This window comes from Oenanthe melanoleuca, chromosome 2 (genome assembly GCF_029582105.1).
Source record: "Oenanthe melanoleuca isolate GR-GAL-2019-014 chromosome 2, OMel1.0, whole genome shotgun sequence".
In the NCBI taxonomy this organism is placed as follows: Eukaryota; Metazoa; Chordata; class Aves; order Passeriformes; family Muscicapidae; genus Oenanthe; species Oenanthe melanoleuca.
Window position 1 is genome coordinate 22,134,946 of NC_079335.1, and position 16,492 is coordinate 22,151,437.

General features: G+C 36.8%; 1 protein-coding gene across 3 annotated transcripts in view; it reads right to left on the reverse strand.

Annotated features, from left to right (window-relative positions):
- Positions 1–16,492, reverse strand: part of MATN2 (matrilin 2) — a 64,121-nt gene that overhangs the window by 23,629 nt on the left and 24,000 nt on the right. For all 3 annotated transcript variants that reach the window (XM_056484096.1, XM_056484095.1, XM_056484094.1), the window contains exons 4-7: positions 13,280–13,402; positions 9,897–10,019; positions 7,110–7,232; positions 2,363–2,485 (exon numbers count right to left, since the gene is read on the reverse strand). In XM_056484096.1, coding sequence (XP_056340071.1) covers positions 2,363–2,485; positions 7,110–7,232; positions 9,897–10,019; positions 13,280–13,402 — 492 coding nt within the window. The remainder of the gene's footprint in view (positions 1–2,362; positions 2,486–7,109; positions 7,233–9,896; positions 10,020–13,279; positions 13,403–16,492) is intronic.

Here is a 16,492-nt window from a genome sequence, read left to right on the forward strand (position 1 = left end):
AGGACTGGGGAAGGCTTGCTCTTTTTACAGACAAGGAATGTCTTAGGATATATAAATTTTTAGAAATTCAACTTGACATAGTCTAAAACTATCATTGTCAAAAAGTTGCAACTCATCCACGTTACCTTAAATATAGCTTTATCACAGTTTATTTAAAAATTATTATTCCCTACTAAGTTTTTAAAAAATTTCAGTGGCTGAGCATTCCTTTGGAAAAGTATGTTATAAATACATTGGGGAAAAATGCTGCCAATACTTTAGGTCATATGCAAGATGGTTCTCTGCAAAAAAAAACTATCTTCTAAAACTGTGGGATGCCAAGTGGGCAGTGCTGTTGGGTTTCTCTGGGGCAGCACTGATCCTTCATTTAGCAACATTCTTCTGAAAAAGGACACTTCATTGAATGGATCACCGACAGTGTGAACATACAGAAGAGATGGGTCTCTTCATATCCCCACATATCAGCATGCAGCAGTATGAGGTGTGCACAGCCCCTAGCAATGATATAGATGTCCAGCAGCAAGCACTGCCTTAGTTAGACAGTGCCTTTGTGTGAAATGGCTGAACACATTTCCCCAGTTATTTGGATTGCAGAAAATGATGCTTTAGTTCTCTATTGGATCAAGGATCTCACTAAAGCATTACTTCACTCTGTCTGGCTTCTGGTGGACTTTGCAGTAACATAGGTTTGCATGACTCAGAAATATCTCAAAAGAGACCCAGGAGTGTTTTCTCACTCGGTTCACACCTCTCCCTTGCAGCAAACTAGTCACAGCAGTTCATGAGACCCACTCATTGCTGCACGTATCTCCATGGTGTTGTTGGGTGTATCTGGGATGACATTTGCACACAAAGGACTCTTCATGTTAACACATTCATGTGCACAGTCATGCTGACTTAAAGCACAGAAATTTACTTCTGTGGAGAGAAAAACTGAAGCCAGCCATAAGGATTACTGAAGTAAACAGCTAAGAAAATCTCACTTTTCTTAAACAATAGTGGATTCTGTGCTTTGGACACCTACTAAAGCTGACAGGGAGACGAGGATCTGAGAGCAGACTGCAAACACTCAGCTATGTAAAGTTTCACTTTGATCCCCACACCACCTCCTCCTGTAGTCATCAGAAGTCACACGTGGTGGTGAAGGAGGAATGCCTGGTGCTTGTCACCACTCACCTACTGCCTCTGATTTCTGAAAAGGGCATACATGCAAACATTCTGCTGTATTTTACAAGCTTAGCTAACATCACCCTTGTTACAATAAGATTTGGAACAGGAGCCTAATCCTGGAAACATCACCAGATCTGCTGCCAAATCCAAAGCCCCATAAGGAAAAATACCCAAATGAGATTTGCAATTTGCCTTTAACTTGCAATTACATCCTTGGCAATAAATAATTTATAAAATGCAGTTCTTTCTCTCTATTGGCTCTATTTGCTCTTCCAAGGCTATTGAATCTATAAAAACCTGAATGCATTAAAATATCATATAGATAATAAAAAGCAGAATAGTGTGGATTACTGCAAAAGCAGCACTGTGCAGACAAAAATGCTTTGAGAGAACATGTATTTAAGACAGAACAAAAATACAGTTTCAAAACCAGATACATTTTGTGAGTGTCTAGAAATAGAATTAGATTGCTCCAAACAAGTTTATCATTCATAAAATATCAGTAGTACAATTTTTTCCACCCAACAACTGAGTTATGAGATCAGCTATTTCATTTAGCTGAATATATTCTCTCTGCACTTTAACATATTACAGTAAAAATCTGCTGTGATTCTAGGCCTCCACTCAAGAAGAGTTGTAACACTAAGTCTTTCTGAAGTAAATAGCATATGTGACTGGTTTATAATACTGACATTGCTCATGCTGTATTTACAATTTTTTAGGAAACTGTGAAGTTTCATGTATAACTCTAAGTTGATTTTGATAGCTGTGTTGTCTGTTCAATACATTTCCAAGCTGATGAAATGCATCTGTCCTTGGCAAAACCAACAGGGTAAAACAAGGTGATTTTTTTTTTTTTTTTTTTTTTTATTTCAAAGCTGCTTGTGTCTTTACAAGCCGAGGCCAGAAAGTTTCAAGTAAGTAATGAACTTATTTTAAGTAATTTTGGTTCCTACATTAATCCTCAGGTTTTCACAAAAGTCTTCAAAAATGTCTAATATACAAAGTAACCTAAAAAACAGTGAAATGTATATTCTCCCAGCATGATTCATTCACTTAAAATTCAAGTTTATAAAGAAACATTTGTTTCAACCTTAATTACAGAGAAAACTTCTTTCAGAAGGGAAACAATTCATTGCAGGTTCAAGAAAAAAAAGCAGGTGAACTTTATTATGTCCAAAGGATTACTCACTTTTGCATGTTTTCTTATCTGGATTCAGTCTAAACCCTTCTTGGCATCGACAAAAATAGGAATCATCTGTATTAACACATTCCTGTTCACAACCACGGTCCTGAAGAGAACAGTAATCTGGTTCTAAACAACAAAAACATTTGTGTCAGTGAGTAATGTAATTTCTCAGAAATAAACTAGGTTAAAATGAGTTATTTTGGGTTTTTTTGCCTTTTTTTTTTTTTACCTTAGGCACCATTTTGGTGTTTTACCATATTGTTTCAAACCATTAAAATAAAATGTTTCTATTTTTTTTTTTTCAAATATGTGCTACACTGATGTACACCTGGCATATACTACAAAGAATTATTAGAGAACAGAAATTGTTCATGCAGTAGAGAAAGTAGAGAAGTTACAGTCTTAAATATTTCTTAACATTTTGCAGCTAAGCCTTATACATGGCCCCATCAAAATTGCCTCTATTCACTCAGAGCATGCTAGACATGATGTGTAATAAACACACAAACATGCTTTTGAATGCTGCTCATTAGATCACAGCAGGACAAACAGGTCATCAGGAGTGTGGATGCTTTTAACAGCTCTGAGTGCTTGCTTCACAATTCTTCCATTTGAAATGCCCATGGAAGAGAAGATGAGCAGTCTAGAAACAGCTACCACTTATCTAAGGTAGATAAAGTACCTTAGAAAGGAAAGCAACTGGGCACTGAGCATTGAGTTATGTAGAGCTCATCATTATTGATAAAGTCAACATCTTGACATTCACTTAGATGGAGTGTCTGCCCACCACTTAGTTTTGTGTCAGTGTAGTTAATTTATATTGGTGAACAGTGCTCCTAACCCCTCACCACTGCTAAAAGTAGATAGACAAGTCACAAATTACATAAATGACACTTGAAAAAAATACCTAGGCACTTTTGAACACCTCATTATACAACCTGAAAACTTAGGGAGTTTTATTATTCCCAGAAGTTTATTAATTATTATTCCCAGAAGTTATTTGCTTTCAGAGGCATGAACAGTTCTTTCTTTGGATTTGTGTCAGGTTAATGGAATTGAGCCTTATATATGATGAAAGCCCTTTGTGATAATAAACCACCTATATTTTCAGAATAAACAAAGTAGAATGTGACTTTCTAAGAAAACTCAGAATGACTATGTTATAATTTATGAACACTACTGTTGGAGAAGATGAAACTGAGGAATCTTGCAAATATGAATGCCCAGATTCGGGGCAATTGTTGGGGAAGGTAGAACAGGAAAGCCCTAGTTACTGAATTACCATAAACACAATAGGACGGCTGGATGAAGCTAATTCACTCTTAATTAAACAATGCTTTTGGCCAGAGGGCAAGGCCAAAAGACACAAAAGACTAGCCAACACCCAAAGATTAGATCTTAGAGTTTAGAATGTCACACACTATGCTAATATAAGGATTCCTATAGGCTGCATGTAAATGCTATAGAATTAGTATTTTGTACTAGATTGGTTCTTAGGGATAAGAATATTCATGATGAAAGTGGATTTATTGTGTTACAAACGGGAAGTCTCTCTCTTTCTCTTCTCCTCATCTGCCTCTCTCCCTCTTTTCTCTTCTCTTCTCCTCTTTCTCTTCCCCTCTTTACCTTCTTTACTCTCTCTCTCTACCCTCCCCCTTCTCTCTGTCTTTCCCTCCTTTTATCTCTTTAATCTGCACGTGGCTGTGCTGGGCAGCTCCTTGCAGACTCTCTTATAATAAACTGCAACTGTAGCTTTTAGCAATTACAGAGCGTCTGAGTCTTGTTCCACGCGTCCACCCTGATACAAAGAATCCAGGAGTCTCCCCGCACACTACTCTGTAAATTAATTAACATTGATAACATAAATTAACAATTCCTTTACCACACCTTTTTTTGACAGCATATGCACATACATATATACATAACATGAAGATATCTTATCTGCTTACAAAAATGAAAATTAGAAAATATTTTACTCAAGAGGTTGCTGAAGAGACAGAACCCATAAAGCCATGAGTGTGCACCAGAGGAACACAGCTGTACACCTTCTGGACCTCCTCAGTGCTGTGCTGCATTTTCCTGCTCAAATCCTTGCTCATTCAAGTGTGCAGGAGAGAGTTTTCCTGGATAACTGATTCTGAAGATAATTACAAGATCATCAAAGATGTGTATTATCTTTGTTGAAACCTTGAGGCTATTCTGTTTGGGAGAAAAAAACACTTCACAGGGCTTCATTAACACAGCTCAGATTAAGGATGTTAACAGAGCCTTGCCCAGCTACAAATTATGCAAACCCAGAACTCAAACAGGTCTTTCATAAAGAGCAACAGTTGAGGCTCAGCAGTGCCCAGTACAAGCAGAAGCTGCCATCTGTCCTCTTGAGGGGGGCAGCAAGAGTGGCAGGAATCTCCTTAATGGTAGCTTGAATGTCCTCCACCTGCCTCACTGATAAACCAAATTTGCTGTGCTCTTTCAGCCATAGAGCACTCGGATAGTTGCCTTCACGAGCACTGCTCCCTGTGTTTCATTCTAAGGACTTTGGAATAGTTCCCAGAGAAAACATTTGTTAATATGCATGACCATACTGACAACACTTCTATTTCCAAGCATTTCTTTGTAGCCATGAGCACAAAGGCTTACTTTCTATTTTTGCAAGGGAAGCCAGGATTCTGAGACAATCATGAGATCTCAGGAGTTGGTGCCTCAGGCCTGCTTGCTGATGCAGAGAACTGGTCTGGCATGGGTGTGAGTCTCAACTAGCTGGCATCATCCCTGAGACTCAGCATATAAGCCAAATATGTAGAAATTTATGTTAAAAGTTTTAAAGTCACAAACATTTTAAATCCAGTGATTTCTAGTTTGTTTGTTTGCACTGTTTATGCATACTCAAACACAGAGTGATTTATAACATATGGGAACTAGGGGAGACTTGTGCTCATGCTGTCTTGACTTTTGCAGCATTAAGAGCTACACAGTTCTTTTATTAATGCTTTAATTTATCAGCAAGGCTCAGAGCATATCAAGTGTAAGGAATAGAGGCTTAGTAAATCTTATTTGTGTTTATTTATGCCCAATATACTGTCTCAAGCAACAGATAGAGGATAGAGGCAGGTCAAGTCAGAAATACTATTTTCCCAGAATATTCCCTCAGATGTCAGCATTCTGTGAATCATCATTTTAAACATGTTAAAATAATGCATATGTTTATGCAGTTTCTTCGGTTCAAACTGGAGGAGAAAACACTGCTTAAAATCCACATTCTTACATCAAAGAAATTAACAAAAAAATGTGCTTGGGCAGTGGAAAGCACACTAAAATAAGATTTCAAATATATATGGATGTGGAAATATATGTGGAAGTGTAATTAGCCAAACCTTAGCTGACAGATACTTGACAAATGGGAATGTTAATACAATCTACAAATTATGTTAATCACTGCAAATACTCTGGCCCTTGGGAAGCAGAAATTCCATTTCCCCTGACTCTGACCATCTAAAAATTATGTGTCCAGGCTGACAAGTCATCCAGACCCCCTGTATATTCAATGAAAATACAGGCATATATTCCATAAATAAATATATATTCCATAAATTTATGCCAGAACTGAGAGCAATCACCTTCGAGAAATGTATGTCTCCTTCCCCTGATGGTAAGAACACACGTACAGCCTGGATTACATGTTTTCTAAATGTTAAATTTAAGTTGAAAAGATATCAAGCATAATACACAAAATAGATACAGTCCATAGGCTAACCAAGCCTCTCACCAGAAGGACTGAAATGCCCCTCAGGCTGGGAAAATACAGAAATGCAGTGCTGTATTGATGCATTTCTTCAGAAATAATGTTTGAACATATAATTCAATTATATGGGCTAAATTCACCACTGGCAGCAGCAATCATCTAAAACTAATGGAGCTTGCCTGCTTACAGGCACAATAGTAATACATCTTTATCAAATCCCACGTTTATGAAGGAAGGTAACTAGGAAGGTGCATTAAGGTTTTTCCCTTGACATTTCCTGAAATGGAGCTATGACATTAAACACTGTGGAGGTTTTAGCTTGTTTTTCCAATTATGGGAGGCCTTGGCATGAATATTTTCTGGTCTGTTAGATCCCCTCCACTTCATGTCCATTCCTAACCAGTAATTTTTGATTTTTTTTTAGCCTGGTAACAAATTTGACAAACAACAAACAAGCAAAGCCATGAAGTTATTACAAGCTGGTGGAAACACAGAAGCCTGGTAGAAGATACTGATACTGCCAGAGCTTTGTCACATTATCAGAGAGCTCACTCTGGAGAAAAATCCACAGCAAAACTGACTGCAGTGTTTATTCTGATTGGGAAACTACTCATTATTTTGGATCATCTTACAAAGCAAGCTGATTATAAATTGTCTTGCACAGACTTGTTTGTTTACCAGCTAGGGAGATTATATTCTAACTTAAAAAAAAAAAAAAAAAAAAAAGATCAAAGATAAATCCAAGCCAAAGCTTTAGCTTTTTGCTCTTGAAAAGAAGCTGGGTTTCACATTAAAAGCTTCCTGTTCATAGGAGGGACCTTTACTCTTAGGCCCTCCCCTCAAAACAACTTGCTCTGCTTTCAAGACCTTTGGCTTCCAGGGCACTACAACATTTTCTATACCTGATGCATTAGGCAGCATTCCCAGGACCAGTGGAAGGATTACTAATGACAGCTGGAAGACAGAAGAAGTACACACTGTTCATAATTAAACCTTATCACAACTTACTTCCACAAGTTCTTTTGTCTGGATTTAAAATGAACCCTGGGTGGCATCTACAGTAATAGGAGTCCTCAGTGTTAACACAGTCATGTTGACAACCATGGTTATCCAAAGCACAGTAGTCTACAACTGAAAAAGAACAAGACCAACATGTGTAATTAGGAAAAAAATTAGAATATTATGCATCGATATTATGGTTCTAGTGACACATGATAGTTATCAAAAAAGGAAAAGCTGATGTAATTTCTGTCCTGAAAAGCCTGTCTGCAAAAAGTAATGCACTTACAACACCAGTTGGTAAATCAGATTTTAAATGAGTCCCGAATCATTTCTCAACTTTGAACATTTATCAGCTCTCAGACTGTCAGGAGCCTTCTCAACATCTTTTCTCAGATCTGGAAACCATGCCTCAGTGAGTAACTCTGTCCAGATGTTCACACTGTAGGCCAGGGCATAGCAAAGTTTGTTTGATTTAGTTCTGTCTTCTGTCTCTCAAGTCCCAGACCTGGAATTGCTCTACTTTTCCTTAGTTCCCTCCCAGCTGTATTAATTCTCAAGAGCTGTTCCTGTAGCCCAAGTATATAGGAGAATCTTGGCATTATCTTCTACACTGAGGACTGTCACAGAACATTCATTCCCTCTAATGTGCTCCAGATTTGTTCTGTACAAGGCAGCTACAACTGCAAAGTCTGAGAGCTTCAGGCTGATATTCACCATGGATATTTTGCTTATATAATGCCTCTTGCAAGGAAAAAAAAATATCACAGGCAGTCCAGTCATTTATTTCATAAGTCTGGTCATCACACAAATCCACATTTAAAAGTTAGATTGCGAAAGGGTAATAAAGTATTAATTCAGAGTTTACTCTGTCAAGACCATTCAAAGTCGCTAAGAAATTAAAGGATTTTTAAAATTTCTTTGCAGGTTAAGCTTCATCTCCACAACAAAAGTCTTAGAAGACATTAAAAGTAAGTCACAAAGCTGGTGCTCTGCCTGCAAAGAGCTGCCAGGCCTACATCAGGAAAGTATACCTGATTCTTTCTGCAGAAAACAGTAATGTGCTTAGCTTCATACCAAGCCAGGTTCCTCTTTGTCAACTGAGTAAATTTTTTCACTACTTTATACTGCTGAGCCTCACCAATTTCTTTAAGAGGCAGTAATTTGTTTTAATTAAATCAATTCTTTCTGCAATTACCCCACATAAATCATGCACACTCAGGTGTGCTACTATATTTAGTCAAGATCACCTAGTCAGGAAAGCAGATAATCTATTTCAGTTACTTTGAAAGAGTTTCTTTTAACTCTTCAGAATATTTTTGTTGAATCAAGTTAAATTAAACTACTTACTGGCTACCACGTGATACCATTTTCCTGGCAAGAACCTTCCCATTTCCAGACTGAATCGATTCATATCAAAACCTATTTACTGAATACATATTTCAAGGATACAATGTGTCATAGAATTAACTTTCCTTTTCAATTAATTCTAACCACTTACACATTTTCAAAGACACATTTGTGTTTAAAAGACACATTAAGAAATAGGTAGGCCAAAGAACATGTGCAATTAAACATCGTGCCTGAGAAATAGCCTATATGGATGTCTCTGTAAAGACATCTCCTCCTCTGAATCTAAACCTTAACAGAATTAACTTATACTGCAATATCTCCAACTGCCCAACCAATGATTATAACAGTGATAATAGAATATTCACTTGGAAGAGCTTTGTCCGAATGTCTCTCACACCCTGACAGGCTTGGAGCATCCACCTCCTGTAGGAAGCTTGTTCCAGTGTTTGATCGCCTTCTTGGTAAAGACATGCTTCCTAAAGTCCAAAGCCTCCCCTGGCACAGCTTTGAACCATTCTCACATGTCCTGTCCCTGGGAGAAGTCCATATTTTTATGCTGAGTCATGAGATACACATGAGAATGTGAAAACCTGAGATTTTACTGTTTTGAGTTTTATCTCATGTCTATTTCAATAAGGAACTTTTCTAAATTATTTATTAGTGGCCTTTTTAGGGAGCAAACTATTAATTCAGTTGTCATCTCTGCCTATTTGTTCCACCTTGTTTTTCTTACCTGGTATTAGTTAGTAAGTGATGAGAACCATCTTTTAATTCCAGTTACCAGCTCTGCACTCCGGGTGCTCACATTGCCCTGTCTGAACTGTGAACTGCATGGGTCACCTTTCTCCTGAGGGGTTGTTTTAGCCCTATGATGTTTAATAGAGGTTATTCTGGCTTGGGAGGATGAAGGAAGTTAAGGAGAAGGGCAGGAGAAAAAGCTGTAGAGGCATAAGTAGGATAATAAAGAATGTGAAGGATGAACAGAGCAGACTCATGGAAGACTCATAAGAACCTAAGAAGCAGCCAGAAAAATCCAGGAGTGCCAGGACTGCAGAGAGGTGCCAGCAGCCAAACTAATGCCAGGAAAAGAGGACTGTAGCCCAGCAGCTGCAGAAAGATGGAGACAGTCTAGCACTAGTGCCAGGAAAGAGAGGACAGCATGTCCAGCAACACCAAAGTGGAGAGAGTGAGTGTCCAGCAGAATGATGGAGAAAGGGTACCTCATTACCACCAAACTTCAGCTGACAGGACTTTGTCCTTGTGAAAAAAGACACCAATCATTACCAGTAAATGAATACAAACATGATAATTATGTGTTCCTTCTCATCTACCACTCATACAGGAGAACATAATTGTCTATGGCTAAAATGGATACTCATTTATATTGAATTTTGCTTTGGTTTCTGTCAAGATATAAATGTGAATGGCTGAATTCATACTCACCAATACAACTCTTTCCATTTGCATCAAGCTTATACCCTTCATAACACTGGCAGACGTAGGACCCAAGTGTGTTCACACAAATCTGCTCACAGGCATGTTTCTCCACGGCACAAAGGTCCTGAGCTACAACACATAATTTCATGAGTATGAAATTCTTTGACCTTCTACAATGCACAGGTAGACTATAGGTCAAAATAAATTTCAGGAAGCTATGGACAGCTCTTCAGAGATGAGCTCATTTTAGCACAGATCTTGCCAATGTTCTGTCAAACAGTGAAAGCCACTAGGATCAGTCGTCAAAGCTGAGGCACTCATTCCTTCAGCTGAAGGCAAAGACTATCAATGGACCAACAGTGCCTAGCAGAGTTGTTTGATGTATGTTTCCCTAGAAAGTTCAAAGGGCATTCTTCAGAGATTTTTTTTTAAAAGAAAAGTAATTGTATTTATTTTTGGATTTTTGGGTTATTTTTTGTTGTTGTTGGGATTTTGCATAACCAGATAAATGATAAAGTTTGAAAGGGAAAGGAAAGGAAAACATAACAGCAAAAATCTTGGTTATATTTAATTTATGAGTTTTAGAATTTTTCAGTTTTATTCAAAATATCCCTCCCATGTGAAAGATCTCAAAAAAATTACCATGACAAATGAGGTCAGTTCAGCACACTGGGCTTTCTTTTCAACAGACTAAAGCTTTATGAGTACCCCAACTTTCCCCAGCAAAAGCTCTGGAAAGCAGAGTACTTTGTGCTGCTCAAAGACTGCTCAACACATAATGGTCATTTACAGATACAAAATAGGCTTTTGGAACATGCTTGAGGAAATCAGCCAAGCAAAAACAAATTTTCTTTTATAGCTGTCTGCTTCATATCAAGCTGCATGATGAACAGCATAAACAGTCGCTTAACTCTTTTGTTCCAGTGTAAACACCCACAAATAGATAATTTTCCAGCTTGTTTCAGCTACATTCCTCTTTTGTGTTATTTTGTTTATTAATGTAAGATTTGAGCATCTCTAGAGAAGAATGGGAGAGATTAGTTAAACAAACAAATAGAGTGTAATAAGTAAAGAACACCCATTATCTGACACAAACATTCTTCTCTAGAAGTTAGACCACAGTATACAAGAGAAGCATCCTTTCATAGATGCAAAACCATCATAACTAATCAAATGTAAGAATGTTTTAAATTAAAACAAACAAAGTATTTCCCAGCCTGAAGCAAAGTTGTCAGCTCATTGCTGATTGAAGCCATTTGGTAAAGGGCTTTAAAGAACTGAGTACTGATAGCATATACACTCAGAAAAAAAAAGAATAAAAAAAAAAAGAAAAAAAGAAGAATAAAACAGAGTCTAAGTTTAGGTACAAAAAATGAAAAGAGAGCAGAACATTAGGTACTTACCATTAATCTTTCCTGCATTGTTTAATGGAGAAAGTTAAATTATGTATATAAGGAAATTATTTGTTCATGGAAGAGCTGCCAAATACATCCAAACCTTAGACAAATACATCTGGTTTATGTTGACCATGTATTGTGCTTAACATAAACATGATGAAGATTTATTTTACTTAGATGTCAAGTGAGGAATCCATTGTCTCTGTGCACTTGTGGGTAACTAACAGCTAGTGAAGGTAACTAAAATACCCACAGACTGTGCATTTTTCTTTCACTGTGGTTCCCCTACCTCCAGAACTAAGCCGTCCCCTTTGTCCAGGCTTGGCTCTCCATCCTCATGAAATCTGTTATCTCTCAATGTTATATCTCAATGGTTTGACCTTCTCTAGACTGATAGTGCATCATTTCTCTCCTTCATCAAAGATTTGCACTATCCTAGCACATTTAAGGCCAGTTTGATGACTCTCAGATTTCCAGTGTTAATTGCTAAAATAAGTTTATAATTTGGTGATGTAAAATAAGCAAAAGCTACAAACACATTGAAGGACTAATTTCCCTGATTTCATCTGATTGATGATCAAAGCAGGTACATAATCAGAGAAATCATGTGAGAGATAAGTGGGGAAAACCAATAGAAATCATAGCTAAAAAAGAAGGTAAAGCAAGGCAGCAAAGGGCTTTGAAAAATGGAAGAGAAGGAGCATATTGAGGGCTACTGTGCACGGGTCACCAGCAGGAAAATTACACACAATTACAAAACTCTTGGAAATTAACCTCTTTTTGAAGCAGTGCAGTACCCAAATGCTGAACTACTAACTGAGAAAAACTATGGAAATGTATGGAAGAGTAAAAAAAAGAAGAATTTTTCATACTTGTAATTAAATTTTTTTTACTGATTCACATACCTTCATTTTTTTCATTTGTGCTTAGATATTAAACACAGCTCTACGAAAGAGATACTAAGAATCCATTAATCTCAAGATACCTGGTAGTCTTTTGGCACTCTCCTGAGATACAGAGCATCAAACACAATAGGATTTGAGTCTGCAGTCTTCACCTTAGTTCTAAATAATTGATTTTAAGAGGTACATCCTATGTTTTTATGATGACTGTCCCACAGTTTCTTGAAAAGATGTTTTCCAAAATTTTTTTCTGGCTAAAATCAGTTCAGTAACTTTAATTTGAATCCATGCACTTTCATTTAGATTGATTCACTGCTGTGTGATAAAAACTTTAATTTTTAGCAAGTATATTTTCCACAATTAATTAAAGATGGCATTACAGAATTTTTTTTAAATAAGGTGGATACAGAAATAAATTTGTAATGTAAATGGATGTTAATTATTAGAAATCAAGTTAAAATGGACTAATGAAATACTCATCACAAGGATCAAAAATAAAGTGAAATAAAGTAGGCTACCATAAACTATACAGTCAATCATACAAAACCAAAAAAAGTCAACAGTTTTAAAGAGAGGAATGAGAACATGAGCAAGACTTCTGAAACCATTCTTTGAAAGGTTGCAAACCCTTATATTTCCACCAGCAGTGAGAAAGAGCTTTTCAAAATGTCAGGTTATTTCACAGTTTTCTAGTATGGGGTTTATTGCACCTTTCTTTACCATTCCATACTGTTGCTAGCTGGACAAGTTAGTAAAGTTTCTAAATTCACTTCATTTGAGGTGATAAAGTTATTTATTTGGTTGTTGTTTCACTGTTGAACTTAAAATACCAGTAGCATTCTATTTCATATAGTTATAGTGAATCTCTGCAGAGATGTGTATAAAATTTAGCTTGATGTATTTCAGAAAAATTTGTAAGAACTTCACTTACACAAAACAAGGAAAAGAATTACAACTTCACCTTTCTCAACACATTCTAATGATTATCATTAATTATGCACCAACCTCAGTTTTTTATGAGCCCAACAGAAAGGGTAAGTGATATTAACCACATTTTGAGAGTATGGAAGAGAAAAGAAAGATAACATACTGCTACAAGTCTTCTGGTCAGCATTCAGAATATATCCTTGTTTACATCTGCACAGGTAGGAGCCAGGGGTGTTTATACAATAGTGATCACAGTGATGCTCAACTACACTGCACATATGAGGCACTGAAAGAAAAAAGGAAACCATTATTAGCTGCTGGTCTTAATTACTTGTGGTCACAACTGAAAAAAATCTGGTGTAGAAAATTTTAGTGAAGTAACTGAGAAATTTCAAATTAAATGTTGCTGGTAACAAAAATTAGAGTTTAAGAAAATAAAAATACACAAAGGAATATCTGAAAAAACTAATTATTTGGTGGCTCTACAAAGACAGTGAAACAAACCAATTATAATCAACTTTAGAAAATAAGTGAAATTTAAGTGTAAGCTGATTCAGAGGACACTCTTGCATGAAGAAAATAATCACACAACACCCAATAATAAAGAAGAATGACCAAAAAAAACCCAACTTAGTGAAGAGACTGCTTGTCTAGTTATTAATGTTGAAGATCCTGCAAATAATACATGATGACACTGAGGATATGTACCTCCAAGATTCATTAAACAGGAGCTGAGTTGAGCTATCCTCCAGATTGTCTTTCTGATTCTGTTTTTGCTCTGTTTGTATTTTATGTCTCTAATAGCAAGTATTAAAACACAGCAGACAGAAAATAAAAGAGAAAAAAAATGGAGACTCATTCAGTGAAGTATTTTTCTCCAGAGCATTACGATACCTTGGTGTTTTCTTTCCAGTGCAGCCTTGCTTGTATGTATTCTCTATAATATATAGGTGAATTACTTCTCAGAGAACATTGTGTGGCAAACTAAGTATTTTGCTTGACAGCAATTAGGGATTTATGTGTCCCTTAATGTGCTAGGTTGACAAAGCTCAAAATTTGTGGAATAGATATTAACAGCAATCTTCTAGAAGCCACAACAGAAGCCTGCTAAGTAACTCAATGTGGTAGGTGTGGTACTTGTGGAAAAAACCCACATGAGATTTTAAGATATATAGTATGTATCTGCTCTTTGGAATGGTTACAAGAGTTAGGTATTTATTGCTAACACACAACCACCACAATTCCCTAATCTTTTAATCAGCTTCTTGGATCTCACAAATTTCTCCCACAATCAAACTTCTCAAGTACTTTTATTCATGTGAACACAGACCTACTTTGACTTCTTGTCTTATCGTCTTCCTATCATTCTGAAAATGAAAGCATTCAGTGACAGGAGTCCAAATAAATCAAGTTTCTTCTGAGAGTACACTGATACCTATCTTCCCATCTACCACACAAGTATAATGTACATATTCTGAAGTGTTTCTGTTGCACCCATTTCAAAGCAGTGATAGAATGGCCTTTAGTCCGATTTCTGTGGTGGATTCTGCTCTCTGAATGATTTCTGCAACCTCATCTGTTACAGGAGGTATTTGGTGATCAAAGGAAGGGACTGAAGTATTAGAAAGGGTGAGCTCATAATTAAGGAATCTGAACATGAGCCTTGTTGTGAATCAGATTTTATCTCTATATCACAGGGTCCTTATTTGATTTTGGGCAAGACAATAACATCAGTATCTTCAAGGAAACATCAGCCTTCACACTGTAACTGTTCAGATAGATAGACCTGAATCTGGATTTGCAAGTGATGGCTGTAGAGCTGTGAATAACATCTTGCATAAGTCCAAAAATGTTAAATGCCTGAAAACCACACCAGGGATTGCACTGAGTCAAATATTTAAAGTGAGTGAGTGGGTAGTTTTGACAAACTTAACCCTGTTTCTGTACCTCCATTCCTCCAATGTAAAATGGGAATGACACCATTATCTACTTTACAGGAATATAATAAAGACTTCACTTGGCCCTGACTGCTCCATCCCAACTTCTGTCTTTCTCAAACTTCATCTAATCTCCATCTCCTTTCCTGGATTCTGTTCCCATTTCCACCAACTTTTTTCTCAGTTTTCAACTCTTGTCTTATTCTTCATGCCTCTGATCCCTCAGGATACTCTTTGCTTCTGTTTTACCTTGCTGACTAGGAATAAAAAGGGGTTCTGGCTTCAACTGGTGTTTCTGACATCCCCAAATATTTATCAGTCAGGGGCAGCAACTGTAGGGAACATCCAGCTACAATGATACTGTCTTTGGGTTTACACCTGGGAGGACTTAAACTAACCCATTTCCTGGAGAAAAGTAGGTGCTCTGGGAAGCAGAGGCTACGATAACTCTCTTGAAATTAAGCAAGCTGAATGCTGTCTCACAATAGACATAAAATAAAATGTTATGGATCCTATCCACAATTCAGTACCCCTTTTGTTGAAATCCATACCAATCTAACAGCTTAAACTCTCTGTTGAATCTAGGTCTAAGTTTTTAAACATGTCTTAGAATCTCACTTTGAATTCCCAGCACAGCAAATCCTGTGGAGGCATTCCCTGGCAGCAGGAGGCAACTGCTATCCTTGTTACCCCCATAGTCCTCCATCAGCAGTGGGGGCGTGGCTTTACTGAGGAACACATGTGCTTGATTAAAAGTGAGCTAAAAACACTAATAAATTTCTTGAACACTGCCCAGTCAGAAAAAAACTCCAACCAAGTACATGGTATTTGTACTGGATTTTTTTCTAAAACACAGTCTAAAAAATCAGCACTTACTGTGCATTCAATTTAAATTCTGGATCCATGACTAATTTACTCTTTCTTGGTTTTTAAATATATCCTACTACGCCAGCTAATAATACAGCAAGGAAAAAATCGGAAAAAATCTATTATGTGATGAATGTCTGTGTTGATGTTTTGTGCTGAGGCAGTTCAGCTGCTCTTTGAAATAATTTTGGAAAAGATCAAGTAAGGAAAATTCTCCAGACTGTACTTACAATAATCTGCAGTTCTTTTCTGGCAAAAGCATCCCTAGACATGAGTGACCATTTTAATCTCACCATGCATTCTTTTTCTGGATTCTAATGAAAATACATCAGCTTAAATTTGTATGAAATATTTTCACGTTTATCTCAGGAAGAAATACAAAAGAAAAGCCCACTAAGAACACAGATTAAAATAAAATTAATTACAAATGCCAAGATATTTGCAAAACATAATTCCTTATCAAGGAATTACAGATGGAAGTGATATCTCTGTTGTAAGTTAATAACTATTAAAATATTTACTTTATTGTATGAATTAATAGCACCACTGTAATGGCTTTTTCTAACTTTCTG